Below are 20,537 nucleotides of genomic sequence, written 5' to 3'. Positions count from 1 at the left end.
CATGGGAGACCAGCCCGCGTGCGAAAAAACTGGTACACATACGTAGCCAATGCCTAACAAGACCCCTTCACCATGATCCTATGTGGGTGGGTATGTGCTCAAAGTGCTTTGCTGTTGAAACCGAGGAACTACAGATGCACCCATCAGAAAAATAAAATTAAATTAAAAACGTTCCTCTACTCAATTCAGCTTCCCTGTGTGACACCTTCCCCACTATTTAGCTGGCAGTGTCGATTCAAACTGGTTTAGATACTGGTCTGTAATCCAAAAACCTAAGACAGACACAAAAACGAACTTAACAGACGAACAAACTAACAGATTTGAAAAAAAAAAAGAACTTAAATATCGCAACGATTTCCGGGAAACCACGTCTGATCTTCTCCTTTGGCCTCCGCCTCTCCTGTATGCCATCGTTATGTCCACCTCAGCAGCAGCAAGCTTCTCTCCTCACACCCACATCATCATCATCACCACCACCACCATCGTCCTCCTCAGCTGAGCACGAAATCTCACGCCACCCTGCACTTTCTTTGACTGCATGTAGGGATCCACACTCTGCAAGTCCTAATTCTGCTCTAGCACCTCTTTGAGTGACAATCAAAGCAGCCTCGGGCTCCTTCAAGTCAAAACCGCGATGAGCCAAAAAAACAAACAAACAAACAAACAAAAAAAACTTAAAATATAGATTGTATAGGAATATAGCAGGAGGTTGTAAGAAATAGAACCTCCTCCATCACACCCTTTGATATGGAAACTTCTCTCCTCCCTCTCTTCTTCTCTGTGTCTTGTCTCCTCTCGGTCGCCGGGTTGGGCTCAGCCCCATGTCCCAGGCCACTAAAATAAAAGCGCATGAATAGAAGGCAGTGATACAGGCGGCCCGTGGCCCTCCGAAGCAGGCAAAAAGCACTATCTCCTGTCTAATCCTCACCGTCTATCCTGAACCGCACGCTTGCAGATAGTTAACCAAAACGAAGCACACAACTCTCTCTCTCGCTCACCCAGTCTCTCGCTTGCTCACTCTCTCTCTGACACACACTTTCATGTACCCACACATATGCATGCACACACAAGCAGCCTGACAAAAGCTTATTGGAGTCTCTGTATTTTGAAAATTGAGAGACAATAAGTTGCTGATAGAATAATAATAATAATAATAATACTTATAATAATAATAATAATAATAATAATAATAATAATAATAAAAATAAAAATAATAAAATAATAATAATAATAGCCTGTTCTTAAGACATTCCACCCCCCCAACACTGGGCAAAACTGTTGAAATTTGTGCCAAATTTGGTTGATACATTGAAAAACAGGCTGTTTTCACCTTGAGCCACGTTCATTCCACGTGCAATCTGTTGACAAGTAATGCTGACTTTAAACATATCTAACCAAATCTTCACCCAGAGGGCTCCTTGTCCCAACAGAAACCGATCACATTCTCAGCGTAAGGCTTCCGCCTCAACTGTCCCGCGCATCGTTTACATCCTCAACCACGCAGCCAAACGGGGGAAATCCACTAACCAGCTTCATGGCACCCCTGCGTGTGTTCAAGCTCAGGCTTTTCGAACATGAACCAAAACACAACAAAACAGAAAAAAAACATAGCCCCGCAATGTGTACCTTTACATGCCAGTCTTTTAACGTTGACTCTATTTAAAAAAGCCTTTTTAAACTACAGCTTTTTTTTTGTAATACACCTTTTTGTTTATAATCAAAAATAGTTTGCAAAATACTACAGGCTTCCCTTCTGAATCTGAGGCACCATAGAGATTTTTGCATCAGTATCAATTCATTTCAAAAATATCTATTTCGTATCTAAAATATCTTTGATTTCGTAATGTACAGGGAACTTTTTTTTTCATTGAAAAAAAAAAGAATAAAAAAAACTACAAAGACTAGCAAGCACTTTTTGATGGGGTTGTTTGTTTTTTTGTCATTTTTGTTTTTTGTTGTTTTTTTTTTTCCTTTAGAAGACGGATCCAGATCCAGGCGCCGCTCCTTCTGCGAGCTCACAAGTTGACATCCCGTACGTCGGTGGGGGTGCTGGACTGGTCCTGGTCGTCCAGGGCTTTGTTGCGCGGGCCCTGATCCTGCTGCTGCTGCTTGTGCTGCTGCCGGCGGCCCTCCCTCAGGCTGTTCATCAGCACACGCTCAATCTGCTCCTGACACGCCTTCAGCACGTCCTGCAACAACAGCAACATACTGATTCATACACTCATACTGATTTATTCAGATTCATTCAGGAGCTTAAGGAATGAAGGTATTGCTACAGTGCAATTTTCGGAAGAACTGAAAGATACAAAGACCTAAAAGAGCATGATGTTATTTGCATAAACTTGAGAAAAGTATGTGCCCCTGCTGTGTCTGCATCCATTAATACAGATTACTGTGTCTCATGTAATTGAGAAACTGCTAAAATAAATACTGAGAATTTTACCCTTTACCAATACCATTTGAAGAAGCATCTGAGAGAGAGAAAGAAAGAGAGACAAAGAAAGAGAGAGAGAAATGTATGTTTGACTTTTTGGCATTACGACCCTCAACAGGCTAAGCTTAATAAGCTCCCCGGACAAAAAACTTGTCACCTTGTGTGTTTACCGTGGTAGTAACTTCAAGCTGCTGCAGAAAGTGTTGCACGAGGATGATCAGGCTATAAATACCTGTGGGGTGTGCAACGGGATTCACAGATTGAGAAAAGGTGGTACAGTGCAGTGAATGTCTCGTTCGATGTTTGGAAAATGGGTCGCAAAGCACATATTAATGATTGGCAAAAAAAAGTGTCTGCATTTGGCCATGCCAAAGGCCATAGTGTGCAGGAAGTAGGTGAATTTGCAGGTGTATCGAAGTGTATGGTCATACAGATCCACCAGCAGTGACTAAAATGTCAGACATCCCATACGCCTTGGTTGATGAAAATTGTGTAAACTGTAATTTTTGGCAAACTGATAAAGTTGAAAAGTGCTACATTACACTTTAGCACTGTGCATGTTAGAGACCCATATGCAATTATATCTTATGTCTCCGTAAGAAATAATGACCAGACAAAACCTGTCCCATGTAGTAATACTTGAAAAAACAAGTGTCAGAAGAAAAGATTGTATGAAGAATACAGGTTGTGATCAGTTGCCTTTGTCAACCTCTTCCCTCCATCCAGACACCAATCCACACGCACACACTGACACACAACATTAGTTGCCCTGACAACCCTGAAAATAAATGCTGCGTGTACTAAAGCTATGTTAATTGCATCCATGTCCTGTGAAAAGACAAAGAGAGGGCTTTTATCTTAATTCTCCCTTTTAACAAGAGTGTATCAGCCTTAGGGGGTCCCACCTGAGCCCACCACAGCTCTGCTTACAGCTTCAAAGAGCAAAGTGTGCTCATTCACCTGCCACCAGCCAGCATGGAGCCATACTTCATATTCAGAAGTTAAAGGGAAATTCCACCATCTTTTCAACATTGCTGTAAAATTTACTCATCAAGATGTACACAAAGTCAATCAAAGAGTTTTGGTGTAAAATGATGCAGAGAAGAGAATCTTGCTGACTCAAACTGTCTTTACAGTGGTGGTAAAAGGAACCAGGGGTCAAATACAGCCATTTTATTTACTATCTAAAATTACCTGGGAACCTACATGCACCTGAGTTTTTATATGTAATGCTAATGATGGTAAAATTATGGTAAATCTGAAAAAATACTTTTTCTTTGGGGACTATTTTGCCTCACAACACCATGCATGTCCACCATGAATAATCTTATTAAAAAATAGGTGAATAGGTCAAAATATTATCTCAAAACTATTATAGCACATTATAGCAATTATACCATATTATAGCAATTCTGACTGAATTGTGCAGAAAGTTTGAAAAACTGGTGCAATTCCCCTTTTAAGAAGCTAAGAATAGGTGAGTATCTGCCCAGAGTCTCTAATTAATTAATTAATTAATTTGTCAAAGAAAATCAAATCCAGCATTTTAGCTTGCTGTCTAAACCACTGAAACTGACTGAAAAAGCCAAAAATGTCCAGAGAGCTCACAATCCGGCAACTCCATCACTCAAGACTGGCACCCTCTAGTGGAGCTCAGTCAAAGTGCACTGCACACACTCTCCTCTTTGCTATTCTGTGGGTCTGAGGCACACCAGGCGTCTGTGGGAGAGTTCTTCAGCGAGCTGCCTCAGGGGCAGGGCCTGTAGAGAATGTGTTGCTTGTGGAGAGGCTGCATTCCTTTGACATTTACTGCTAATTAAAAACTGATGGGATGCAGCCTAAACCCATGTAACGTGTGGCTCTCAGGCCAAGCAAGTGTTTTGCATATATACATAGGCTCAAAAGAACGGAGCTATCACCCACGAAGGTCCTCTGAGCGACTGTGTGGGGCGGTCCAAGAAGCCTTAAACTTTATGAAGAACATAAAGAGTGGGCAATAACTTTTCGTTTAATGGTGAGACGTGACATCGCTGAGAGATTTAGTCACATTCAGTAAAACGTGTCCTCAGAAAGCAACTGTTATGGCCAGAAGGTGCGTGTGATTTTTCGTCGAGGAAAGGCCCTGGTGCCGCTGGGAGGGCGTAGTCGTCTGTGTCGCTGCAGAGGAAAGCGACCGCCGTCCTTGTAATCTCCTCCAGAGGTCTCCGGCTTCCCACTGTGACGTGCCGCTATTAGTCATAAAAAAATAAATTTCTCTGAGAAAATTAACTAAAGCATAAAACATGCAAAGGAACTGCCTGTGTCTTACCGCAAGAATGCCAGGCCCGACTTCTTAAAAGACATTCCCCTCTGCGCCGCCACTCTTTATAGAGGCAGAGGCAAGCCTGCGCCAAGCCCCACAGGCTTAATTCAAGCAACTTTTAATGACTTCAATGTGTGACTACTGGTAGGACTGGGATTGGCTCTGAAAGGAGCCTCTCCATGATCTAATCCAGAGGAGGGCGACACTGGATAAGCTGTAAGTAACCGCAAGGCAAACAAGGCTCTGCTGAAGGACCATCGGCAGTCGCCGTGATGTCACTCACTATGCCATCTTGTACAAGAAGGAGGGGAGTCAGGCAGAAAGACCACAGACAGCAGAAGGCACTGTTGTCTGTTTTTTATTGGGGAGTAAAAAGACTCACTGGGTTCATTACGGGGCCAGCAGAGCATTGAGAAACGAAAGGGATTAAAATGTGGTCCCAGAGGCTTGGTGCAACAGGCCAGGGGTCCTGATCCTGCAGCCCAAGATGGAGCAGTTATTCCTCCAAAAAATGGAACTTTTCAAGCTCACATTAGCCCTAACATTAGTGTCCTTTAGCGATATTTTGAGCAGATGAGCATTCTCAACATGCCTCAACTTGATGACTGACATTTCACCTACTTTTAGTAAGTCCTGGATTTTTCAGTGGCCGCAAGGACTTCACTGTGTGAGAGGGGAAATCATGCATCCCTACAAAAGCTCACCAGTGTTTCCCTCTTGTTCATTCATCCAGAGTCCAGAGCTTAATCTTGCGACGAGGCCAAGGCAAAAAGAGCTCAGTGCGGGAAGCCATGCCCCCAACCCAAACCATACAGGAACTCCACTAATTCGTATCTGAACGCAAGCTCAACTAATTCAAAGCCAGCTGACTGAACGCTAATGATGAGACGAAAACTCACAGTGGCCCTCTGGAGAAACGCAACAAGCCAAAGAGCATCATTTACAGTATACATTAGCTACAATAACAACATTTACTGTAAACACCAAATGCCAGCTGGAATATTCATTGCTTTTGCTTCTTTCTGAGAAGAGAGGCCATAGAGTTTGCACGAGTCGCCGAAGCCAAATTTTCAGCCATCCTGGTTTGGCCTGAAAGCGTGGAGCCCACTGGTGTACACACCGTACCCCACCAGGTGTGTTTGAGGCTATGCGTACACACTTAGACACACACAGCAACAGCGACCAGAGTAGGCTGGTTGGCTCTGTCACATGTCTGCTGAAAACCACAGGCACTGGACACCACAAATGTCAGCAGGGTGCCCGGCGGGGAGGTTGGCAGCGTCATCATCACGTTCCCCCTGACCACTTTCCTCCCCACCTCAGTCTCAGTCTGCAAGGCCTTCTCACATCAGGCTCCTCTGCCGATTTAAAATGCATGATTACATGGATACATAATTACAGGATAATTTGAGCCTAACTTGGCTAATGACAAGTAAAGGCAAGCAGCCACCAGTCAACAATTTTCATTAGTATAATGCCAATTAGCAGCTGTTAGCTTTCAGTGCAGTTCAAAGGACCTTCTTAAAGTTTATGTTGAGGCACATATTCCATATCTTTTGTTTCCTGTGGCAAAGTTTTTACATCCTACCACCTCCCTATCTCGTCCCTGATTCTTTGTCCTACCTGTCATATCTTTAGGGTGAAAGGGTCTAGCATTCTAGCATAAAGCAGAAGCCACCAGCCCAAGTTTCTGCCCGAAAAAGAAGACAGACAATCTCTCGTCATATAAGCCTAGGTTGAAGATAATTAATTATTAGCAATATTAGCATTTTTGATCTTTAAAAAGTCACATTTACAGGGTCTTCATGAAAGTAACTAGTAACCCTTGATATTGGAGAGGTGGCAATCACTTCTGACAAGGTCCAGCCTTTGCAAAGAACAGAATAAGATTGGAAGGTAAAGCATGCAAGACAGTGTTTCCTCGCAGACTTCTTTAACATTTAATTAGAGGAAAAAAAATGTCCAAAAAAATCTCCGGCCTCCAAAAAAGTCAGTAGACCCAAACTGCCTTCGCCCCCGCCTGCATGTTTTTCAAAGGTATGGCTTGTTGGCATCCAGGAATGTGAAGAGTTGATCATGGAGCAGGCAGTTCATTTCTACTGGCTGAGACCTCACACTCTTCGCACACTGAGAACTTTTCACTGCTCCGGAGGACTGTTTGTTTTTCCTCCGATACGGTGCGCAACTTAACACGCCACACGCCGCCACGGCAGCCGTCCTCCCAGCGGTGGTGAACTCCGGGCAGGAGGGCTGACCTCTCCAGGTCAGGGCAGACACCTACAGCGTACCTCTGGGCTCTCCCTTTGGACCCTTGTCTTTTCTCTCCCCACCTTGTTTTTCTTTGCTCCTCGCTGCATTTCTTCCACTCATTCCCTCCCGAAGAAGAAACTCAAACTCAAAGAACCATGAGACCGTCCCTTGTGGGGCAGTGTGTTATGTGTGAGGCTTTGTGAGTCGTTTGCATAAAGCCGCTGCGCCCCGGCTCTGTGGTCTCCCTCCTCACGGTCTCTCAGTCGGGGTCAATCCCATTTCACTTCCAGTAATTCAGCGTCTGAATGTGAGATTGAATTGGAGCTGGACGCATGCCCACTGAGTAAATAACGAGGAAAGCGCAATCTCCTTGCACAGGGCCGCAGCCACACACACACTTACATATGCATACACACACACATACACACACCCAAATGGTGCATTGATGTTTTTCAGGGGCACTGCTAAGCAGACAAAAGGGGGACCTTCTCATCTCAGAAGTCTGGTTTTAAATAACACCACTGTTACCGGCACTGCCGTCAACTCTTCCAAAATGCGGCCCCCCTTCAAACGCCTCTGTCCCTGGTCTTCAAGCAGGCTAGCACCCTGACAAAAGCCAGTCCTCCCCTGCTCCCCCTCCCCACTGCAGCTGAAGCCCTGCCTGTGTTTGGACTGGGTGCCCTGCCACAGGGCCACATGGCCGTCTGGCTGTGTTTCTAGGCCCCTGTCTCTTTTCCTACTCCACACCGTCCTGCTTTCCGCCTACATCAAGCTTGCTTTCATGTCCGAGATGTGCAGGGCAAGCACAAAACTAACCTGATCTCTTCCTTTCCACCACACACCCACTCCACTGTTCTCGCGCCGTTTCAGACGCATTTACATAGCTTAACACACATGTGGCATGTGACCTCTTGGGGCGAATAGCAGAGCAAAGTGCCAGAGGCAGCGAAGGGGATTATGGGACAGCTGTAAAAGACTATGGGGAAAAAGGGCTTGATGCATTGCCAGCAAGTTGGAGTGCAGACTTTATTTTTTACATGATACAAATATGTAGCCCTGGGTAGACATATATTCCGTTTTTACTGCTTCTCACTCATTGACATATCCAGGTCTTGATGGTTAGCATTACTACTGCTGATGAAAGGCATGAAAGGGGACTCATTGACTCTTTTCACTGAGTAAGCAGTCTTAAAGCACATGCCACTGTGTCATCAAACTTATCATAACTGCTTCTGTTGTTCTGAATGTACCGCATATCCCATCGTGTGATCTGTCTGGCTCTGTTTTACAGTGTATTACTGTAAAAAAAAAAAAGTACAGCATTTATGATGTGGGTGGATGTAAAAGCTCTGATTCATAGTAATATAAACAAGCATTGCTATCAAACTGAGGCATCTAGCATGAAGCAAAGAAGCACAAATTCATGTCGAGGAAATCGGCCTAACATAACCGCCGGGGGAAAAGCCCTGTAGATCTCACTGTATGATTTAAAATGAGGTGTCGTTAGATAAAGGATAGGATACTCACAACTTCTGTGTTTGTGATCTTGGCCAGCAGTTCTGTAAGACTGTCCCCCCACAGCGAACGGTCTGTGCTGTTGAGCTGCAGGCCGCAGATTGCTGCTCCCACGCTGCCTGTGGCGATCATGGATGGAGGGTACATGGCAAAGTTGAAATCTGAGGGAGTTGTGAAAAAAAAAATTAGGGATTTGGACACTAGAAGGCGCTACTGAGCGAGTCCAAAATGATCAGATTTCTATGGTGCTAAAACCGTAATTTGTAATTTGTTAATCCTTTTTTACAGTTTTTAACTATTTAGCTATATTTACCGCCCATTCACTGAGGACTCACTTGTGGGCAGCATCTACCATTTTATGGTTTAATGACTGGTATAGAAAGTGTCTACGCTCCCTTTAAACTGGCTCTGATTTAAGAATCAACAGCTGGAAGGAAGAAAGGCTATATCTGCGTTATGATGGTCAAATGAAGTCTTTCCTCACCTGATGATAAAAATGAAAACACTGACACTATATTGACCAGTGTCATTAAACATTTTGCATTGAACTTATTGAATAGAAATGTGAAATTAACTCACTTAAACCTCGTGTTTTAGCAACTTCGGCAAACTAATGTGTCTGCCGTAGTAGGACAGCAGGCCGCAACAGGAGTAAGCGACTAATTAAATCTGTGCATGCTCAGAACAGCACAGGTTGTTGCTCGAAGTTCCTATTACCATCATTAGAATGTGTGTAGAACAAATGGCTTTCAGTTCATGAACTTTTTAAGCATCACAGACAAAATTTCTACTGACTGTCTTCTGCACAAAATGTATACAAAAAAGACTCACACACTGCTATGTGCCTTAAAACATAAAAGAATATGATAAGAATCAGAAATGCTAATAAATGAAGGCCATTTCCATTAGGTCTGTGCATAGTCCTTTGCTAATGACTGCAACCCAGGATAATGAGGGTTCACTTGGCTTAAAAAGAAGGCTGAAAGAACCCCCCCCCCGCCAAATCTAGCCCCCCCAAACCCCCTCAACAACCCTCCCCAGTTCGGCCCCTTTTCTTCCAGCTCCTAAGTAAATCGTGTGCTCCCTGAAAAAAAAGCCCCACAGCTCTTGGAAAGGAGAGGATAAAGAGCCAGCGTCGCCCTGCCAATGCTCACTGCTGTAGGTCCTTTTTCCACGTGTGGTCACAGGCGTGCGTCTCAAAGACCAATAACCTTGTTAGCTCTCGCACTGTCATTCATAATGCAAATAAGACAGCTTGTGAACGGGCCCTGAGCCCAAAAGTACGACCGGCTGAGAAGAGTGGGAAAGAAAGACAAGAGAGAAAGAAAAGAGGAAGAAGAGAGGGAGCTAGCATGGAGAAAGAACTGAAACAGCTAATAGCGAAGGCTGCCTGCCTCATTGATTTTTGTCTCTCTTCTTTAGTTTTTTCTAACCAGATCCCTCGCTCTTTTCTCTTTTCTGCCTGTTTTTTTTTTCCTTACAGTTTTCCGTCCCCAGACACCAGGCCTTCAGGTTGAATGGCACACATGCCCAGCTTTTGTTGCCACAACAACTGGTGATTTGTGTTAGCAAGGCTGCTATCCTTTAGCATATTAATTGAGTGCTGCCAGTGGGCTCAGTCAGCAAGTGAGCGTGGCTTCATTGTCCAGAGTCATCACCTCTTCTTATCCAGTTGAGAGACGCAACATCGATCCCTCTCTGTTGACTCAGAAAAGGTTGGGGGGATTCAAAAAAAAGGTTTGCGATGGTGAGTTTGGGGGGCCAGGGGGCGTTGGGCAGGGGGCTGTGTGTCAGGTTTGAGCCAGCAGAATTGACTGGGGGAGGCTGCTTCTCTGAACATCATTCTTTAGTCTGTGTCCAAACCCTCATGAGGTTTTGGCAGGAGAAAAGAGACCCCCCCCTCCTCCCTGCCATTCCTCTGATGCCGGGCCACCTATGGGCTCACAGAGTGGACCCCAGCGGCCATTGCATTACCATGCTGCTGTATTCAAAGCAAACCTCAAGATGGCTCTGAGGGTGATTTTTCGTCTCTTTTCTCTTTTTTGGGGGGAAATCAAAGAGGTGGCCTTTGATTGCTAAAGAACCATCCCTTCATTGCCTTCTTAACATTCAGAACCAGGCGCTAAACTTGTGGCTCGGTGTTGACAAATAAATGAACTTGCTATACACCTCCAAGCCTAGGGCAGAAAAGGATTTAAGCTCTAGCCAAAAGGAAAAAGCAGAGTTAATGCAGAAGGATCGCATTACATCACTTTCTTTGGGGTCTATTCTGCCATCTGCAACAGGGACAGAGAAGGCCATAGATTCGTACACTTAGCTAGCGCACACTAAATGCGTAGCAATCTGATTTTTCACACTCGGGACAAGATAGGTTTGTTGTGGAACAAGGGGGCGCACATGTTAGCGGCAGAGCCGGACACTCTGGCGTGTGTGAGCGGTCGTCGGAGGAAGAATGGCCGTATTTTGCATGCCTTCATTGATATGCGTGCAGGGGAAAAACAGTGTATGTAGTGGGGACGCTTGCGATGGAAGGCTCCTTGTGAGCGGCGGCTGGCTGGCCTGCTCCTCCGGCCTCTCGCCCCCTTCAATGAGCCATTCTCTCGCCCTCCCCACACAGCGTCTTCAGGGCCGTGCCAGCACGGCCAACTCCTGGGTGGGTGCGATGCACTGCATACGCATTTAACTTGTAAATTAATTAAACGCCCGGAAAGTTGAGAAACAGCCAAAGAGAGCGATGATTTTTAAGGGCAATAAATCAACTGCCAGGATTCCATGCCGATGCGTAGCTTATTAATCGCAGTTTACAGAAAGCCCCATTTTGAGCAGCCAGGCTCCACTGATTGATAAAGGTCAAATGTAAACAACATTTTGGATTTGGCATCACAGTATATCACCCACCGCAGCCCACAGTCAACTGGAACGAGCCACTTAGAGAGTGTAAGTGAGGGAGCTCGCAGACAGACAGTAAATTCTTGGACTCTTGTGGGCTAGCGAGATGTGGTAGGTGCTAAAGCTCCTACTCTATGTCTGTCTCTGTTAAGGTCCACTGGCGTCACTTCACATAAATGTCCCAATATTTGCACTTTTATGACCAAAGACAAAACACCGCCACCATCTGTTAAAACCATGCTATGAGACACTACTGTGCTATGTGGAAATTAAACAGGACAGTACACAAACACAATTTTTTGCTAAATGATAATTAATGGGTTGAGATGGTACAGATTCAGTGTAATATAATGACCTGACATTCTATTAGTGCTGCCACGGATTATTGTCACAATTATTACCTAATAACTACAATTATTTGAAGTTACTGCCTTCATGCAAGCTGAATACAATCATTTTTTACAGTTGTTAGATTTCACAGTTGTATGTTTACATAAAAAAAAACAATGTGAAGTGCAGAGATTGCTTTTTTAGTTTTGTATCTAATGTAGTTTGTATCTCCTAGTATTGCTTAAACTCCATCAATAAGCATTAGGCAAACTTGCTACAAACTTGCTTGTCACATAACAGATCTCAAATAGACTTGCTTACGTGATTACGGACATTGTATGACATGAAAAATGGACAACAATAAAGCTTGTAGGCATAAGATGGCTGTTACTATAGTTTTTACCCATGCAACACATTTTTTTAAAAAGACTTAAACTTAGTCAGAATTTTTGGCAAACTTACATGTAAACAACATCTAAAATTACACTTAAAGGTGTACAAATTTCATGCATTGTGTTCCAAAGTTCAGTGAGCAATTGCTTTTCTTTTTAAAAAGGTATGTGCAATTTTACCTATGATGAGGGGCCAGATGTTGAGAACGTCTGGGGACAACCATTAAAAGTTTGGGCTAAGCGTGAGATTTATTAAGGTGGAAACAAAGTGAGTGTGAAATTTCCAAGCCAATCCAACGTCTCGGGAAGGTGGAAAAAGGAACTCACAGTAGGGGGGCGAAGGTGCGTTCGTCGAGAATGTCCAACGAGCAGCTAGCCTGTCATTAGCACGTGGATGTAACGTAAGTTAGCATAGCTAAAAGCCCTCCAAAACTCCAATTAAACATGTAGATATATGTTGCATGTGCAGAGAACTTTACATGAAGTAAAAATAAATATTGCCTTTTACAAGGTAAAAATAGTTCAGTTAGCTAACGTTAGCATTTTACTAGCTAGGTTGTGTCACTTGTGTAATTTTTTTAATAAAAGTGAACAAAATAAACCATGCACCTTATATATATATATTTATATATATTTATATATGCGTTTATATATGTTTTTAGCCGTTAATGACACAAGCTAGCTAGCAAAATGCTACACATGCTCTCAGTATTTGAAAGTTTCTAAAGCTGTCCTCCTATTATTGTTTGCATCTTACTCCAGCACTTCATGTCATGAAAGCAGCCAAGGCGCTGTTACTCAGATGAAATGAAAACAGGAATCCTCCTAAACTGTTGAAATCCTGTAACAACTTGCTTCAGTCTTGCACCTCAGTTTAGAGACTTGAGCAACAGCATGTAGGCCAGCAATTGCCTCTCGAAACAGGAATGACATGAATTGACAGATATGCTGTTCAACCATACTGACCCCTCCCTGCACACACAGTCACTATTTAACTCTCCTTGTGGACGTCTCACATACAAGACAAGCAAACAGCTGAGGAGCTGTTTCTACCAACCAAACCAGGCTAATAAAGTTCTCCCATCGTGCTTGCTTCTCTCATGGGTTAGACGATCAGTAGACCACAATTAAGACATTCTTAAGGGCAGCCTAACAATTTTTGTGGGTGACGACCATAAAGAATTCACCTCCTTTACATCTGAAGCATCCAAGTGTGGGTATGACATTTGGATTTCGTGGTGCTAACTTGGCATAATCGTTAGCATTTATGCTGTACAGTCAGACAGGATACTGTGGTTTCGATCAGCATCAGAAGACGGTGGTAACCCACTTGGGAGTTCCTATGACACACAGAAAAGGAAATTCTTGGGAGAATGCTGTGCTTTCAGGGCTTCCTGCTGCATGGATGCAGGAAATTATTCAAGGCATACAAAGGAAGAAGACTCATAGTGAGCTCTGACTAATCAGGCCTTGTATCAACAAACATCGACACCAACAAACTCATACTTGCACTGCGTCAATGGAAACGCTTTATTTTTTAAAGCAGATTCACTCCCGTTGTTCAGGCCTCGTTCTCCTTTCGAACAATGCCAGAATGACTAAGCGGGAGGTACATAAACAATGACATGTAAACAATGTGGTGGGCAGAGGAGCCAATATGTGGGATCCATACTGCCAATATGATGGTCCTGTCCTCGGATAAGAGCGTATGGAATGAGTTTCCTGGCATTTGGCTTTAATCTGCTTTAATGAGCTTGTTCCTGTGACAGGCTGCCCTCTAGAGAAGCACTGCAGTTTCCTATCAGGTGCTCCCTCCACGCTGACCCTTACATGTTTCTGCATATGAAATGAAGGGTCGCGCCTTTGTCTCCTTTTCCTAGCCGAGACCCACCCCCCCAACCCCCTCAAGCAATTTGCATAGCCGTGAAAGGCCTCTTCAAGTTATTAATTAATACGGAATTGGCCTACACCGCCTGACCAAATCCCACCAAGTGCCCTGAACGGAACTGTTCTATCAAAAGCGAGGAACCATTAAAAATTAGCTGTCTTTCTTTGTCTCCACCCCCCAGCCTCTTCTCTTTTCTCATTCAGATACAGAGGCCTTGATTTATGCAAGTCCCTCCAGAAAAAAAGAGAGGGGGGATGCTGAATTCTCTGCAAAGAAGGCAAAGAAACAGAAGAAAAGGCAGACCACAATCCCGTTTAGAAAATGTCTAAAATCCTGCTAGTCTAGCAGGAAGATTTCAGAGGTTTCAGCTGCATCAACAAGTGCAGTCGCTTATCAGCGCTGGTTTCAGCATCGCATTATTTACTCGGATACAACTTGAAACCACATGCTCTGATGCTCTAAATGACTTGTGGAAGACGCTAAAATCATTTCGACTCCTTCACTGGAGCAATCAAGGACAAAGTGCACGCACGGTCTTGCACAACAGGCCTGTGAGAAATGGATGTGAAACTGAAAGGCGTTCCAATATCTTCAGTGACTCAAAGAGAGAAAGGAGCGAGAGAGGGAGATGGATGGCAACAAGTATCTTCAATGGGATTCAAGCCAGTTCCCATGGATACCATCAATGTCTCCTGTCAGAGCACTTTCACAACATATTTACAATATCCATTGCACAATCCGCAAAAGGAGAACCCACATCAAAAGTGCCATGTTGAAAGGCCTGTCATCTGCTCCCCCCACCTTATCTTATCCAGCTCTCTCATAGACGAGGCTTCTTCCCTAAAGACCTTGGGAGACGAGCTACCCCAGGGAAGGATGTGGGCGCCCAGGGGAAACCCAAGCAGGTCGCATTACCTCGCCAGTTTCTGACCGGCTGGGAGAACCTGCCCCACAAAGGCTTTCCTACATGGGAAAGCATTTATGCCCCGGAGCAGGCAGGAGGCGTGAGAAGCAGGGATGAGGTATGAAAACACGACATGCTTGGCTGTTTGGATCGCACTGTAAGAATGCTCTCCACCCCCAACGTTTTTCTCACCCTCGTTCTGTGCTCCATGTTTGATCTCAAAGACATAATCCACCCGCCAAGAACCGAGACAATGCCTTCCTTCCGTCCCCAACCGTTGGATCAGCGGTGCACAGGAATGCCCTTAACCAGACAGCTGCCCTTTGAAGTGTCTCCCCATTCACTGCTTGCCACTGATATGCCCCCTGACCTCCAGCCCCCCTGAACATACTGGCCAAAGAAAAGCTCCTCTCCGTTACAGACCACAATTTCAATCCACATACTTTCACGTGAAGGTAACAACATGGCATTTGGTGGCACGGTGCCCGCAGAAAGCAACCTGAATGGGGTTTCCATAGTTACTATCCCTTTAGAAGTTGACTTCTATTTCAGTTTTTTTCTGAAAGGAGCAGATGAGGATATTTTTCAACACTTGCCAGAGTGTTGACGCAAGATATCAGCACCCAGTTGACTTGGCAGCGGATCTTTTATCATTCGCACTTACAAAACACCAGTGCAAGACAAATACAGAGCACATGCCAACCGTGTTATCATTTGCCAAGCACTTGGCTTTTGGATTTTTTTTTTTTGTTTATCTCCCTGATTTCGATTTTTAATGTACAGTTTATTATTGTTTGTCTTGCTACATCTGGAGCATCGTAGGGAGAAGGTCGTAATTAAAGAGTGAAAATACACCTCAGGGATTGAAACGGGGAGGAACAAAGCGGAATGTGACCTCCATTATTGGTGATTTATGGTGGCAACTACGGCAAAGAGCTGAAACATGCTGCAACAAAGAAAAATGTTGACCAAAGGAATCAACCGCACCACCTAGGAATGGTATGAATTCACAGACATGTTACAGGGCTTTAACTAGTGGCTACAAAACCAGAGCTTTTTCAAGATAACGACACAGTAGGCAGCATTCTGTGGTCAGCTACGAGTTAATTTCACACACAGTTAAAACGTGAACGATGGGAGGTGCCGCTACCTGTTGCGCACAAGGCGATGAAGGTCTGCACATGCTTGCGGATCAGGTCCAGCTTATCCTCAGGCAGGGGCAGCTTCTTCACAATGTGTTCGATGAAGTCGTTCGGAGTGACGGCAGCCAGGTTCCACTTCAACTTCCCCAGCACCACCAGCTCCCATTCCTGAAGGAAAACAGAGGGACAAGAGAGGCGTGAGGCTACAAGAGACCTAGTTCGCCTAAAAACAATGGGTAGCAGCATTCATAAAACTACATGACACCTACACAAGCGTTTCATGAAAAGTGACATAAGCCTACATAAACAGCTTTTTCCAACCAGAGTCAGGCTGCTTTTGTCGACTTTGATGTTATATCACCTACGCAAGTGACGCTTTGGAATAAAGCCTTTATGAATGTTTATAGAGGTTTACATCAGTTCTCATAAAAAAGGCATATGCAGGTGTCATGCAGCCTTATGATCCCCACGCTTCAGTAAAGTTTTACCAAACAATGTAGTGTTGATGTTATCATAAAGGTTACTGAGACAAAGTAGCTCTAGCTGCAAACTTTTCAGGAAAGTAGGCCTTAAGCAGGATGTCATAACAGTGTCAAAGGCCTATCTGGGGTACTAGGTGAATGTGGGATCTATCTTAAGTATTTTAGGTATTTTGAGTTGTGCTGAAAGTGGAATGCAAATTGACGAAATGCAAGAAATACATTTGGCTTTCCAAAGTGTCATGTCTATAAAAAGCGTGTTTGCCCAGGGGACTCTGGATATGTCCAAACTGGTCCATATTTCTCGACTGCTATTTTACTTTCCAGACAGAGTGGATATGAAAAACCTTCAATCTGATCACCAGTCAAGAGTCAGCTCTTGGGCCTACAATCCTCCTTTTGTATTTGTTTATTAGTAAAAAGTAGGCCACAAATGGTTCTTAATGCAAGGCCAAGAATAATCACTTTTGCTTCCTTAGACAATATTGTTTAAAAGGAGATTTGTGCATGTGAGAACTTTCACATGATGTATAGGTTCTTTACCAGTTTAAGGGCTCTTCCTAGAACATTTGCATTATGTGGAGGTTTTTTAAACTTTAAAAAGGCCCTTCACACAAATCTCATTTCCAAATAAAAAACCTCTAAAAAGACATCAATTGAAGGTTTTAGGGAACTAAACATGGTTCTTCTACAGCATTGCTATTAGGGGTGTAATGTTTCACAAAATCCATATTTCATATTTGACTCGATATTATACACTTGTGTCTTGATCAGATACATTCTTCAAAACAGGAAAAATAAGGAGCAAAAATAAAACGTGTTGTACATTAATATGTTACTGTTGGTGGATTCAACATAATAAAAGTACATAATTTGAAATAAAAGTTTCTTAGTGTCCCAATCTAATGCTCTAGCTACATGCTAATATGTTAGCCTGAAGCTAAACCACTAGCCACAAGCTAGCATGCTATTCACAATTCAACTGCTGTATGCTGTTTTGTTACATCCCTAATTGCTATGTTGTTACTGCATTACCAATGACAAACAAACCAATGTTGCATCTGATCATTCTGACCAAATATTTGCATTAACACAAACTTCACTAGGTTGACAATTCATTTTGTAAGTGAAAGTAAGTTAACGTTATCCTCTACAGGTAACAAGCTTGAATATGGCAATTTACATTTAATTTACATTAGAATGCAAAGTGTGTTTTCTGTAGAGGATGCATTAAGTTATTTTCACAATGAAACATGTCATTTGATCAGGGGCGCCCAAATATTTGCATAATATGACTATCTGCTATTTCAGCCTGCAGCTTTTTAGCTCCTCCCATTGAAGTCCATAAGTTATAAGGACTGTTTCCCCATTTGTGAATACAGGGCATACACACACACACATACACACACACACACACACACACACACACACACATATATATATATATATATATATATATATATAAGAGATTGTTTAATTATGAGGATATATATGTGGGAATGGGGGAAAATACATCGGATATAGGCCCTTTAAGTCTGGCCTCTGCTCTGCTGCTGTGTCTGATCCCTGGACTATACAGTGGTGATCACACTCCGGAGAGACGCAGGCATGAGTGCAGGCTGGCTGGAGCTGCATTACTGTCCCTGGTTAACCATAAATTTACTCATAAGCTACTCAGGACCCTGTAAGCTCAGCAAGAATACACCAACACCAGTGACCTCACAGTGTCTGTTCAGTATCAGATACTTTCCTCCTGAGAAGCCAACTGCAGTGGATGCATGTGTGCGTGCCTCACAGTCACAAGGGCAGTAGCAGGCACTGGAGGGCCCATCATTTTGACGCATAAAATGTGTAATACTGGAAAAACTGATTTATTCTCAATAGTTAAACCAGAGTGACTCAGTGTCAGTGCAATACCTGTAAAAGAGTTTGACGCTTATCGCCCCGCCAAAAGGCATTAAGTTAAAATGACAGTTGCGTGTCATTTGCTTGTTCACTGACTTTTATTAGACAGAAAATATGAAAACTACTTTACTGCCTGTGGGGAACATGGGAATGGTATAGGCCATAAACTGTGCAGGAATAAACATCAGCGAAGATCAGTAGGCTTTCTTTAATATACTTAAAACAAATGGCAAAAGGGGACTACAGCTGTCTGGCATGGTGACAGAACTACCTCCACTTATGCTTGACATTAATGCATTAGGTTAACATGAAAGGAAAGACTTTCTAATAAGTAATTTTAGTGCGCGTCTTCACACTGATCTCACAGTGTCGCCCGAGGCTCTCTCAATCTACAGTTAGAAAGTTCCTCTGAACATACTGACTCCAAACTAACATCAACATGAAGCGTGTGCTGCCGTGTTCGCCCCATTCAAGAAACAGACAGCAACGTTCGAACAGCAGCCTTCTTTTCTTGTTAAAAGTGGAAAAGTAACAAGGGGGTTGAGTGACTAATTGGGGAAAAATTGTGTTCTCAGGGACTGTCCTTGTGACTGTGCGCTCATTCAGACAGAGATGGTTTTCTCCATCATTGAACCACATGCACTTAGTCATGAGGCAGTCCAATGTGGTAGCCATTAAATCCACCGACTTACAGAGCCTTGATGACTTCTTCTGTGAAGCTGACCGAAAGATTGTTCCGGGACGACACCGCAGGTGAATGGCAGTGGAGCTCTGAATGAGTGTACAATGAGTGCACGTTGACAGCAAACCGTCTGGCATAATTTCTCTGACACCTCTGCGTGCTCGGTTTCAGCAGAAGAATGACTCACCCACATGCACCAAGAGCTCAGATTTTTAGGGGTGACGAACTGCTAAGAATTTCCAAAACGTGTTGCAGTGCTAAGATCATTGCAAGAGGCTAGAGAGGGGCATCATTCTAGCCCTTGGACTGACTGTCTCACTCAGGAAGAATTGAGTATCGCTCCATTTTTGGGCTTCGGAAGGTGCTGTAGGCGTGGTACGCTGAGGAGTCCAGCAGAAGAAAAAGCCTGACAACACGGGCTAATGCAACATCAACACAAGGCAGGACGTGTAGTACAATAACTGCTCCTAAATAGTTCTTGGCTTGGGCACTTGGTTCTGGGAAAACGTTTAATTAGTACAGTACAGAACCTGTGTATTAACTTTAAAAAGGTTCTTCATGCTCTCGTTTTGTGAAGTCTTCAGGAAGGTGGATCTTCAGGAGCATGGTTGGCGACCACTGCTCTAGCTCTTCAGGGCACTGAAAGTGGTTCTTCTATGGGATTGTACCAAAGAACCCTTTTTGGTACCTTCATATTTAAGATTATATGAATGGAAGCATCAATCCAAACCACACGAGAAACTCTGAGTGCTTTCAGACAGTAGACTATAATGCCTACTTTGGGTCTTTATCTGATCAGACTGGCATGTTTAGACAAGCACTCAGTATGTGGTCATCTACAAAAATAATGGGATTGAAATAGGAATGTAAAGATGAGGTTTCATGTGACTTTTATACTGATTATAGACTACAAAGATGATCTGCATCAGATATATGAAGGAAAATTTCAGAAATGAGTGCCTGTATAAAACCAGCCTAAGTGCAGTTGACACTGGAACAGTCACTTAGGGTAAAATTAGCATGGTGCAGATCATACAAGATGCCATGTTGGTGTACATTACCCTGCTACTAAAGTGACTGGCCAATTTGCATGTATCATCACTTTCCCTATGACCTAATATGCTAATTAGCCAGTTTCATGATGACCAACAATTCGATTCACTTTCAGCATCACTACAGTCATGTGACGAATGCCCCCCTACACCATTTTCCTGTGTTTACGTTAAGACAGTAGATGCACAACAGCTAACCAGATATTCCATGTTTTTCAATGGAGGACCAGAAAATGTCAGCGTGCCACACTGGCCAGCGGAACGTTCCAACAATAGTTTGCTTTTCCCAACATTTGCCATCAGCAGTAGAGCAACCGGAATGTTCTTTTGGGAGCATGGATGCTGAACCCTTGTAGTCCAAGCATACCTATTC

The 20,537-nt window shown here is 43.6% G+C and overlaps 1 protein-coding gene across 2 annotated transcripts in view; it reads right to left on the bottom strand.

Annotated features, from left to right (window-relative positions):
• Nucleotides 1-1,658: 1,658 nt before the first annotated feature.
• The window catches only part of ccnd2a (cyclin D2, a), a 253,009-nt gene continuing 234,130 nt past the window's right edge, over nucleotides 1,659-20,537 (bottom strand). For both annotated transcript variants that reach the window (XM_036568215.1, XM_036568214.1), the window contains 3 exons: nucleotides 16,055-16,214; nucleotides 8,514-8,662; nucleotides 1,659-2,189 (listed from right to left, as the gene is read on the bottom strand). In XM_036568215.1, coding sequence (XP_036424108.1) covers nucleotides 2,016-2,189; nucleotides 8,514-8,662; nucleotides 16,055-16,214 — 483 coding nt within the window. In that variant the 3' untranslated portion in view covers nucleotides 1,659-2,015. The remainder of the gene's footprint in view (nucleotides 2,190-8,513; nucleotides 8,663-16,054; nucleotides 16,215-20,537) is intronic.

The sequence above is a fragment of the Colossoma macropomum genome, unplaced genomic scaffold, assembly GCF_904425465.1.
Source record: "Colossoma macropomum unplaced genomic scaffold, Colossoma_macropomum, whole genome shotgun sequence".
In the NCBI taxonomy this organism is placed as follows: Eukaryota; Metazoa; Chordata; class Actinopteri; order Characiformes; family Serrasalmidae; genus Colossoma; species Colossoma macropomum.
This window is presented reverse-complemented; position numbering and strand designations above follow the sequence as displayed.